The sequence below is a fragment of the Scatophagus argus genome, chromosome 6 (assembly GCF_020382885.2).
Source record: "Scatophagus argus isolate fScaArg1 chromosome 6, fScaArg1.pri, whole genome shotgun sequence".
NCBI classification, from domain to species: Eukaryota; Metazoa; Chordata; class Actinopteri; family Scatophagidae; genus Scatophagus; species Scatophagus argus.
The window spans coordinates 10,750,692-10,762,795 of NC_058498.1; the positions used below are offsets into that span (position 1 = coordinate 10,750,692).

General features: G+C 44.3%; 1 protein-coding gene across 1 annotated transcript in view; it reads right to left on the reverse strand.

The window, feature by feature from the left end:
• Positions 1-12,104, reverse strand: part of rnf13 (ring finger protein 13) — a 37,138-nt gene that overhangs the window by 4,558 nt on the left and 20,476 nt on the right. The window contains exons 5-8 of the mRNA XM_046390629.1: positions 6,647-6,734; positions 5,404-5,494; positions 4,663-4,768; positions 4,103-4,196 (exon numbers count right to left, since the gene is read on the reverse strand). Of these exons, the coding sequence (XP_046246585.1) occupies positions 4,103-4,196; positions 4,663-4,768; positions 5,404-5,494; positions 6,647-6,734 (379 nt within the window). The remainder of the gene's footprint in view (positions 1-4,102; positions 4,197-4,662; positions 4,769-5,403; positions 5,495-6,646; positions 6,735-12,104) is intronic.

Consider the following 12,104-nt stretch of genomic DNA (forward strand, 5'->3'; position numbering starts at 1 on the left):
AAGTTGGGTGGCGAAATATGTTTTCTCTAGGGCCAACTGGAAACATCTACTTCATATTTTGGCAACGTGTACATTTTTCAGATGCTGGGAATCCCTTACATTTACGTTTTGGGGCCAGTAGCACAACTTAAAAAGGACTCGTGAGCCAGTGCAGCTCCTCTCCCCTCTATTTTTCATTAATCAGCCAGCCTGCCAGCATTCCTGGCTCTCAGAGGAACCACGCTGTCCCAGTGAACTTCATATGAGCCGTGCATGCGCGTAGTGGAGCGAGCTAGTGAACGATCGGGTGTATGAAAGGGAGGGTGACAGAAAACAAACTAAGCAAAAGAAAAAAAAAAAAAAAAAGAAAGCCTCTGCACAGTCCGACGCTTCTCGAGTCGACCAGACAAGGACAACTGGCACCGAGGCCAGTGAACTAAGAGACAGAGAGAGCTGCTCTGTACTGACATCAACATGCCTCACACACCGACGGCTGAGACACTGCAGCTGCTCTGTTCACTGCGGGAGTGTGTGTGTGTGTGTGCGTGTGTGTCAGCTCCCCGCCTATGGTTTCGAAGCGGGAGAGCCGAGGGGAGGGGTGAAGTGACTCATCACACGCAAGGAGGGATCAGCCTGGAGGTCAAGGGTCAGAGGGAGAGCCTGGCCTCTCCCAGCCTGAGCGAAGGGTTGAAAACACCCAATACACACACACACACACACACACACACACACACACACACACACACACACATTTCCTCGACCGCTTTGAAGTTTACGCTGTGTGTGGTTGCGTGTCTCTGCTGGATGACGGTTCGCTGGCGAAACTCGCCACGTGAAGTGCCAAAATTCTCCATCAAACGTCAGGCGCACAGCCTAAGAGGGGATGACGCAAGGCTCTGCAATAAAACCAGAGCAAAGTCAAGTTCATGGCAGAGCAGATCAGCAAGCAAGCGGACAGCCGCAGCAGCTGGTATTACATAACCCTGTACATTGACACAATTCTTATATTGCATGCTGCTGTTCAGACTGGTATTGTTTGTCAATTACACGGGTACCGTGGTTTTCATTAAGGCATTGTGCACCATCCATACAGACTGCCATTGTGTTAGCTACTATTCATGTCGCCCCGCGCACAACGCAACGCTACGCAACGGCCTACCATCGCGATCTCTGGCCCAAACCAGAAATGTCATAATGAAGTACCACGAGGTAAAAACATACTCAAGAACAGCAGCAGCAAGAAATAAATGAAATGAATGTCTTGTTTTTGCCAGTCGAAGCTCCTCTGCCAGAGAAGGTGGGCAGATCCACTCATCAGCAGAAAGGCATCCTGCCAGCACAGCAACGGCCGAGGCTGTGGCTGATCAGCTGGTTAACATCTTCCTGAAATGACTTCACTTACCCGGAAAAGACACAATGCTGCATTTATAAACTCTCCTGGAGTCCGGATCACGCTAATGCAGCACAGAGGCATCACAGACTGCAGAACCACAAGACCATAATCAATATCGTGTACTGTAACCATGAGAACCACAGACTGGCGGAACCCATAATGCCACCTATCTGGTTACTGATTCTATGACCTTGTGATTCCTGGATTTTGGGTTCGCTGACTGCTGACCTTTTAGTTGTTTCTGCAGTCAGAAAATTCAAATGTGGACCAAGAAAGCAGATCTTGATTGCAGACAGTGTGAGTCAGTATGCACCCATGAAACAAGCTACGGAGACCATGATGCCGCTGCCAAAAATATGTTGATTTGCAGCTTCAGACATTAGCATATTAATAGCTTCAACACGCCACTTAATGCATCAACACGTTGACTGAATCCTAAAAATACTGGCAGCTGACGATCCAAAAAGACTAGAAAGAAGTAATTAAATAGAAAAAAATGTCACACTACGTGTTCTGTGATCTTTTCTGGAGACTTTGAACATGTGGAAAGCTAATAGCTTGCACCTTTAAAAGCAGCAACAACACAGCATTGCAGCGTTCCCGTTCACTACGGCAGCATCTGCTTAAAGCCCCCGCAGTCAATACTCAGCATTATCTGTTGCAGTGGAGGCCGAAGGCGCCATTAAAGCATCCTTTCCACTCCGTGCTGCACACGCGCGCATACACACCCACACACACACACTCTCTCTGAACCCAAAGTTCGGGCACACTGCCCAAAAACATCAAGACGGGAAATGGAACAGCAGCGAGTCTTGAGCGTCACATCGACTTGTGTGGAAACTGAGCTGTCCCAAAGATATGCCACAACTGAAAATTCCTCATGCCGTCACATGATGAGGCTCACGGAAGAAACAAAAAACCAGGCTGTAAACAATGACCACCGGTGGTCTGATGAGCTGTCCTTTTTGCATCCTCCTCGCCAAAATCTGGCGTCCTACATCACAACCTGCGCACTGGCAGTTGGGTCAATATTAAGGCACTTTATGCTAGTGGTGGCTAACAGCCTTATGCAGCTCGCTTGCTTGACTTTTACAACGTTCCTCAGTACTCAAAAACATGTACACAGACACACGCTTAATTTTTTAAATTTGTAGATAACTTGCTGGTACACATACAAACAAAGACATCAAAATCGAGGAATCCCCATTTCCTGAGTACGGCCAATAGCTCCTAGCAATGGAATCCATGGTTTTGTGTGTAAAAAACTTTATTAGTGACGAGCACATCAGTTAACCAGTAGTCAAACTCACAACCATGGATTAAAAAAATGTTCAGTGAAGCTTTTTCTGTCTTTTGAGTTCTTACTTTGACCTGATGTAAAGACCAGTGAACAATAAACCCCATTAGACAAGAGAAGCCCCGTCCCACTGCACTCACGCCCTCCTGTTATTTCCCGCCCACACTCAAACCAGGGCACTCGCTTCCTTGCCAAGCTAGAATGGCTCCAGAGTGCAGGGCTTAGAAAGGTGATTAGGTGGAGATTTGGTGTCCCCTTCCTATATCGCCGAACGCTCTGACTCAGCAGACAGGAGTGCAGATGCCGCCCCGGGAGGCCGTTTCCTGGACATCTAAACTCTTTGAAGCAGCCAGGATTAGCAGTGCCTGGTGGAAACCCTGAGTCAGAGCGGGCACTGCATGCCGCCACAGCCGCCACAGAGTACAAACCACAGAGCCTGACGTGACAGAAGCAGCTATCTGAGCATCACCCGCCGCTTTGAGCTGGTGTGCTGCACGTGCATCTGTTACTGCCAGGCGGCGAGGAGCAGCTCGACTCATAACCCCCTCAATTAGCAGCTTTGCAAGGGGGATACTTATTATGCACCACCCGTATGCTACAAAGCTCCCCGGTGTTCCCCCGCACAGCTGATAGTAGTCAGGGGCTTTCCAGTCTGCAAAACACAGCTGCCGGAGGAAACACAGCCGGCATGAAAAACCTCTGAATGCACAGACAAAACTTACTTGGCCATGACACCAGGAGAATTTGCATAGCAAAACAATGCTATAGCCCGTCTGACCCTTGCACATAGACTTAGAGGAGGGAGCCAGAAGTACAGCTCTGACACATACTGTACATCTGCTCAACACGTTTGAGATAATAAGCAAAATACACTTAACTTTCAACCCCCGTCAGGCCTCTGGCACGACTGAGGCAACATTCCAAACCATCAGTCATGTGTCCAGTCTCAACAGAGAGGAGCTCTAATCTGCCACGGAGGGCTTTGTGGAAAAATCAAGTCCATATTAATCCGATTAGCTCCAAGGTGCAGAGCTCCAGGGAGGAATTATGTGTCGTAATGCATGATGACATCTCTCTTCTGGGCCAAATCATGTGAGGAAAGAGCAGCATGGCAGAGGCGTCTGTACAGACTCTGAGGTCAAGGGTTAGAGTCTGGATAAAGCTGACAGAGATGGTTTTCGATCTGTTGTTTCAGGGAGGCTTAAGGATCCCGGTGAAGCTAAGTTTATAAATCCAGCACAAAAATGATTCATGTTTCTCAATATACAGCTCTTTCAGTATATGCTCTGAATTATTACATAAACAGAGCCTACATTCACATTCAAATGCTTGATGTTTATTCTCTGCAGCATACACAGTACGTACCCTAAATGACCTCAAGATGTAAATGTTACAGTCACGAGTAGTTAACATGTCTGAGATCGCCTCCATACCTTTTTTGTACTTGTGGATGGGAAGTTTCTTGAGCTGATCTTTGCGCAGGCGGCTCCTCCGAGCCCTGTGCCGATCCTGGACAAACTTGGTGATCTGGGAACAGCGGAGAAAAAGAAACATGTCAAAATCTTTAAAAACTGGAATGCAAAACAGACAAGCTCACAAACACATTTCTCGTTCAGGTATTGAATACAAAAAAAAAAGAAAAAGAACTGTGATTTCCATAACCCAAGCAACACATTTCATTAGCAGTGCGATTTTTTGAGCCCAAACTGGATGCCAGACACTGTAATACTACTTCCAGTGTTAAGTCTGGTCTCTGACAAGGAGCCAATCTGGACTCAAAATGTTCTACTTTTTCAGAAGTAACTGAGTGGAAATTTTAAAAGGAGTGGTTAACGGCATTGCAAGGCAGAAATAGTCAGCATTTTCTACTCTGGTTTAAAGTTACAGAACTATATTTAAGTAAAATAAAATTACCATCTGCCTGTGCTCAGTAGCTCCTTGAGGGGACCCTAATGCTTTGATTTAAAATGAAAATGTCTTTAACTGAACGTACCATGAAAACAACAATGAGGATGAGACAGATTCCCACGATGATGAGGAAGGGGATCAGGTAGTATTCCAGTGGCAGGCTGAAGTCTGGCATGAGGACCACGTGTCCCCTGGAAAAACAAGCACAGCCACTGTCAGGTGCTGGCAGGCGTTGCTGTACAAACACACCGAATGTGACCTAAACAGAGGCTGCATAACAGCAGCGTTTCCTTACGCTAGTCGCTTTTTGCTGCAACACTGTAGAGATGGCATCGTGCACTGGGTAAACTAGACTGCACCCGTCAAATATGTGACAGCTGGTTTGGTCCACACTGACAAAACTCTGCCAATACCATGTTTGGTGTAAATTCCTCTACAAAAGACTTGGGATTAACTTTCGTTTATTTGGATGGTATCTGAACACACACACACACACACACAGTCACACACAAGCTGATTTAAGCTGTAATGCTGCAATTCTCTCTGGGCTCTTCTGACATGTTGAGACATTTCATTACCACCTCTGCTGCACTGACAACACATCACAAGACAGGCCCCTCTGCCTTGATATATTACAGGCACGTGCTGCAGGCATTATTATTATTATTCTACAACAATATTAGATTAAACTCAGAGAATGGCCAGACAGTTTTGAGTGGAGAATAAAAAGCAGCCTTGTCTCCACAACTTCACATTGGGGTGAAAAGCTCAGACTAAGGAGTTAGATATTAACGGGCAGGAAGATGAGATTTGGGTTTAGACTTACCCCTTGTCATACGTGTACTCTTCTTTCAGAGAGTTTGCAGTCTCCTCGCTCACGAACACAGAGGGAATATCTATCTGCTTCATAACATCCACTAAAAATAGAGACAAGAACCTGCTGTATTAATACATCATGTGACTGCGCATCAATGTCCAGCTCCATCGAATGACCTTGAAAACATGGTGTCCTGCTATCAGAGAAAAGCAAAAAAAGAAGACTTGCTTTTTGTAGCATTCACTAATGAAGATCATGACACGAAATCTGCAACAATAAGTTGATTAATGGATTAACTGACAGACAGACTTAATCTACAACTGGTTTGATAACAGTTAATAGGTTTTCTAAGATAAAATGCCCAAAACTCAGAAAGAAAAACACTGATTCGAGCTTCACAAATGCGAGTATTTGCAAGTGTTCTTGGTCTTTTCTGTCATTAAAAATAATATTTTTGAGTTTGAGACTGTTGGTCGATCAAAACAAGTCATCTGAAAATGTCAACTTGAGACGTGTTTCCTACCAAACAATGAATCTGTATGTAACAGGCAGATTAATTATTAGTGTTTCAAAGCTCACTGGCCACAAACACCTGGCAGTAACACAGAGTTTATTTATGTTTGGTCTGTCGGCAAAGTCCACGTCCCTCCAAACTAACAACGCCATTCATGTCCAGCTACGTGGGTACATTAACAGATTTTAGCCTGCTCAAACTTCACAGCTTTACTCGGCCATGTCAGTTAATTTCAGTATGACCTTCCTCAAAGAGGGGTGAGGAGGGATCAGACGCTGTTCGTCCATTGGTCAGAGTCGAAGCTTACTGACACGTCTAGTGACCGAGTGTGCAATCTCAGAACCCACCAGCTATCGTCTGACGGCAATCTAGCACGCAGGATCTGTTTGCAGAGATTACCAAGTGTGTAAAACAGCTTGTGAGATCTGCTTCTCTTGAAAAACACAAAGCAGGGCAACATAATTGATGACTGTGCCGCACCCCCTCAAGTGAGGATAGCAGACACTATCATATCACAAAGGTGGGCTAAAGCAGGGGCAAATGGAGTGCTATGATGCTACAGGGCATCACGTCTACAGACTTTTGACTAGAAAAGTGCACTACTTTGCCTCTGGGACAAAGAGAAAAGGCACATCGTCTCTTAGCAGAGACAAATAATAACCAGGCAGCTGGTGTTAGATGCTAAATGCGTACGGGCTGATGTGCGAGGAAGAGGAGGTGGTTGTGGTGCTAACTTACGATCATTGGATCCCATGCTGATTAAGTCATCGGAGTCCACATTGTGAACAATGGCTGCCTTGTACCCGGCTTTCTGGGCATTGAGGACCTGCGGGGAGACAAAAACATTCATGCCCTGATTCACAACTGGATCCTCTTTGGTGCGAACACCTGGCGAGCATAAAGCAGGCTAACACTAAGACTGTAAGACTAAAAACAGCCTCAAGTGAAGGTGATGTGTCTGTGTGCGCGCGATTATAATAGAGGTGTTGCGACCAAATCTGAATTCAATTATCTGACACACCAAACCACATCAAACAAAACACAAACACAGAAAACAAGAAACCAGTTGTGGTTAACAGGAGGGAAAGCTTTCCAGCAGCTCACCAACATCAGCCTCAAAAATGTACAACTTTGAGGATGCTCTCAACTGCTGATAGAAACCTTGAAAAAATGGCAGTAAATATTACAGGTTTCAGCCTGTCAGCATCATAATAACAACAACAGCAGCACGAGAGGACGGCAGACGCCACAGATAACGGAAGACCGGGGGGGGGCATTCACGGGGGCATTCGGCAACATGTTTACGGCCCATTTCCCAGAAAGTGTTTGCAAGGGACAAGATGTTTGCATTTAACACCCAGACAGCTCGCTTCCCCGTGGTAAACACTGACTGCTCATCTAAGCTGACAGAGCTGCAGGTCCACCGCTGCACAATATTAATTAAAAACAAACAAACAAAAAAACACCTCACATGTGGCTTTATCTCACACCTGCTTTGATCATGACAAGATGGGAATAATTTAAGGCATCAACTGTCATCCAAATGCAACTGTCACCACCAAAATTTAAAAATCAGGACCGGAAGCTGGCGTCACGCCCAAAGAGTTTCATTTTTGTCTGGAAGCCATGTTGTTGCGGCACACGCTTTCTTCTTTTCAGCTGGACAGTCATGAGCGCGTCTACGTGTGCTTGTGTGTGTGCGTTAAATGCGTTTAAACTGTTGTATAAACACGCCACCGAGCACACAATAATTAATCATATCTCTTCCGGAAAAGGTTAAGCCTCTCGCTGCTGCATCAACACAGCTTTCACCTGAGCGTAACCGGTTTACTGCATGTGTGTGTGTGTATGTAGCTGTTATCCTCTAAAAGTCAATTTATTTTTTCTTTTCATACTTTTCATTATCAAATTTACAAAAAAAAACACTGAATTTGAGGCTCAATTATTACTGTCGAAGTTGTGGTGAAAAGCGCCGGTGACTTAAAATGCTCTGAGTTTTCTCTCAGCGGGAAACCCAGAAACATCGATTCAATGTCACATTACGAGATCAAATCAAATCAATTTTGCAAGACAGTTGTGTTATAAATGCAATCGCATAAATGGATCAAGACAGCAGGCTGCACCTGCAAGAAACAAGCAGGATAAATCCTGAGAGGTCCACATGTATCTTATTCAGTGAATGTGTGGCTGCGTAAATGACCATAATACTCTGATTTTAGGTATTCATGACTGCAATAAGAAACAGAAATCCACAATCTGAAAAACAAGCGTCCAAAACCCCGAAAAACATCCTACAAAATCTTTTATTTTGTGAATGTGGATCAAGGACTACTGCAGTCAGTTATTGTACACCATTTGCATTTAAACCTTTAATTCCATGGCAGATTGCATTTTCAGGATGTTATATCTTGAAGAAACTAAAGGGATTTCGACGGGGATCTCTCCCGGCAGCCCAGGGCCACATGTGCTGCCTCGTGGATGCAGGGGGGAAATGACGTAATGAGGATCTTTCACCTGGGAGGGTGTTTTTGCTGCTCTGACAGCAGCATCCTGTACGCCCATTGTTGTGGCTGATCGCTTGCCGCAGATGTGATGGAGGAAGTAGGATGTGACAATGTAATCCGGGAATGAATCATTATGTGTTCCTACACAGATGGATATAGAGGCTTCAGATTGTTTCCTTTGTAACTGAGAGGAAAAATAATTTGCATCAGATTGTGTAAATTTCACTCAAGCTCTTACGTAAAAATAATGTGAATGAATGCAGTGATCCTCCTCCGCCAGCCAGAGGAAATCATATTCTAACAGCGCAAAGTCGCCGAATTTAAACCAAAAATAAATCCTACTGTACTGATTTAATGGATTCAGTTTGGTTATCCAGAGAACAAAGTTTTGATACAGAAAAACCAAAAAGCTATAACATGCATTACATTAGCCTGATAATTAGACCAAACTGCCATTTTGTTTCACCTCATCACTCACTTTGCACTCATGTTAACCAAAACAATCGGTTGGTACTAAAAGGAAAATAACGTCCTCAGTCTTAAACCCAACTAGAAAAACTGTGACTGACTTGGCTCTTCCTCCAATCAACGAGAGCACCACAAGACTTTGACGGACAGCATTTCAGATGTCTGTAACGAGGCTACGACAGCATAAACCGATGTTTTATGACATGCTTTGTGCAACCGAAGAGATTTTTCTTTCCGATTGTCAGAATAATGAAGACCACAGTTGGCTCCTGAGAATCAAAGCTCAAAAGCTTCTTTTTTTGAGCCGCCATTTTGTCGCCATTTCTGTTAAAATGTAGAATATCATGACTGCACTAGAAGCAGGTATGAATGTTGTGGACACACAAATAAAGCTAACCAGAAAGCACTGAACATCACAGATTAATAATATTTAACACAAGCAAGAGAATTAAGGGTGACCTTCCTCCTTCCTTTAAATGCTGATGTTAATTTTTAGCCAGAGCACGTGCCAACCTCCTGTGGTAAATCAACACTCCACCCAAAGCCAGACGGTGAGAGTGAGACCACGATGAGAAGCAAAATGCGGGAAAAAAAAACATCAGTTAAGCCTGGGTCACACTCAGAAAGATCTGAAAGTCATAAGCTCTGTTAAATAATAAAGGAGGGTCGCTTACACCAACCTGAACCATCAGTGGTTGTGTGAGTGCAGTGTGTTAGCTCAGCCAGGCCTCTTTACACCAGCACTGTACTCTGCTGTGATGCAAGGAGGTCTGTGAGGGGTGAACAGAGTGTGTGTGTGTGTGCATTGTGGCCTGCCTGGATGCTAACAGCAGGACAGCACTGTCTTTTTTTTTTCTCTTCCTTGTCATTGTAATTTTATGCACAGGCATACATGAGGCAGCGTGTATGGCAGCCACAGCAGCATTGCTATCCCATGTGTTTTCTTGTGAGGGTGTATTGTGTGGAGGTATCAATGGCCGCTGTGTGCGTCCGCAGAGGCAGGCTCGTCAGGGTAAGTAACACGCACGCGAAATGCTTTTTTTTTTTTTTTTGTTTGTTTGTTTTTTGGAGGAACGTAAGACAAGCAAGTTGGAGGAAGATTTCTGTCTTGTCTGACAAGGCTGTGATGGTAACACATCATTAATTTGTCTTTATTGTGACGGCAAAAATAAATTATAAAAATAACAGCCTGGTGTTTGACTGCTTGCTTTCTTCTTCTTCTTCGTCTTGCTTTTTGTTCTTTGTATCTCTACCTGATAGCGACTACATGAGCTAATCAATCAGCAAAGAGAACACAAAATTCCATTATGGGATACGACAAAATAAAAAGAATAAAAACTGCCCATAAAATCCAAGCATATAAGAGCATAACTGGATTTAGAGGTCGAATGAAATTTCAAAGGCCGATATAACAACAACAGTTTGTGGCAGGAAAAAGCTGACAGCCGGTTAATAGTCCTATAAAAGCTGGCACTGGTGGAAATGAAGAACTGAACATCTAGGTCAAAGTAATAAATAAGTCCGGATCACTTAACATTAAACTCAAAGTAATAAACACCTTGCATATAAATCTGTAAGTGACCATCCAACTCAGTGTAATTAGGAAATGGAAAGGAATTGATCAAATTAACCATAAAATGTTTTTAATTTTTGAGCAATTACTTTCCCTCTAAGTCAGTAATTCCAGTAGAGAGGCTGACTGCTGCAGGCTGTCAGAGCTGAGTTTCCCGCAGATAACTTCCTATCAGCACCTGCATGGTGGATTTCACAACACTACAAACTTATCACAGCAGCAACTATGTTATCTTTAATCATGACGATCGCCCTGCCGTTACGATGTTGCCTTGCAGCACAAGTCGATACTGTTTTCGAGACTCTGTTTAGCTCGAAAAACAATCTAATCTTGGCGCTGACATTGGACAGCGCACAAAAAAGTCTGCAACACGGTCTGGTGTTAACTCTCAATAGGCTGGCTGCTCTACAGTTTAGCTCAGTGTCTTTTCAGGGAGATTTTACAGTAGGATTAAAGAGCCGTTTTGGCCGTAGGCTGTCTAGATACCAGCGCGTGGTGTGGTCTGTCGGCCTGGGATCTGTACAGGAATTCACCCTCTGCTGCTGGTTCACCCTTGTGTTTGCATGGGCAAAGATAAGGACATTCAACGCATTCCTGAAAGCCTGAAGAGAGGGAGAAAAACAAGAGACGGAGAGGCAGGGAAAAAAAAGAGAAGGAGAAAAGAGAGTAATGAGATGCGAAACCTCAAGACATACACACAAACACAAAAATCAATAGAAAGCAAGTGTCAACACAACAAGACACAAGAAACATCAAGAATGCATCGCCATGCCCTTCTGCCAGCTGCCGACCATCGTGCTGAGCTGTAACGCCGGCATCCACGTCAATTCAACAGCCTTCGTTAAACCACTTAATTGCTGTTATCCCCGTGGGACCAAACATAACAATCCTACCGTTCTCCTTCAGCATCATATCGCACTGCGCACCCCCAACTTCATTATGGTGGTAAAACATCTTTCTCTTATCGCTTTATTTCAACAAAGCAACATTAAACTCACTCTTTTGTCAGAGTTTCACCTTTACGCGCACGGCAACTGCCGTATATCTGCCGCTACAGTGGAGCTATACGCTGCAAAAACTGAATAAGAGTCTTTCACAAGGGCATCGTTAAATCTTTAGTCGTCATGAGACAGCTTTGACTTGGCTGCAGAAACTTCCAGCTCCGCTCTCTCCTTTTCTGCCTCCAAAGGCCACAATATTTTGTCCTCCTCCTCCGCCCCCAGCGCACCATCAGGCCTTGGATTTAAAACAAAGTGGAAGCATAATAAGCATCCGATGCTTGTTTTCCCACCACGGCACCCTGTGGTGTGCTGACCAAATTTTGACTTGGTCTGCAGCACAGACCCTGGATGTTTTATTCATGAAGTTGACCAATTATGGATTTTTAAAAGGCAGACTGGACTCTGTTGTATTTGGGGGCACTGTGTGTGACCTTAACAAGCTCCAGAAGCTTTTTGTCGGGGGCCGGGGGGTTAGAAATGCAATGTGACATAAACGCCTTAAACTACAACAAATATTTGCATCAAATACATATAGACTGAGATTTTTTTGTGATAAATAAATTAATACTGTTTCACTGACTTAGCTGCAGACTACTACAAGTTTAAAGAAAGCTAAAAGTGGTGGATTGAAAAGGAAACAAAAATCTGCA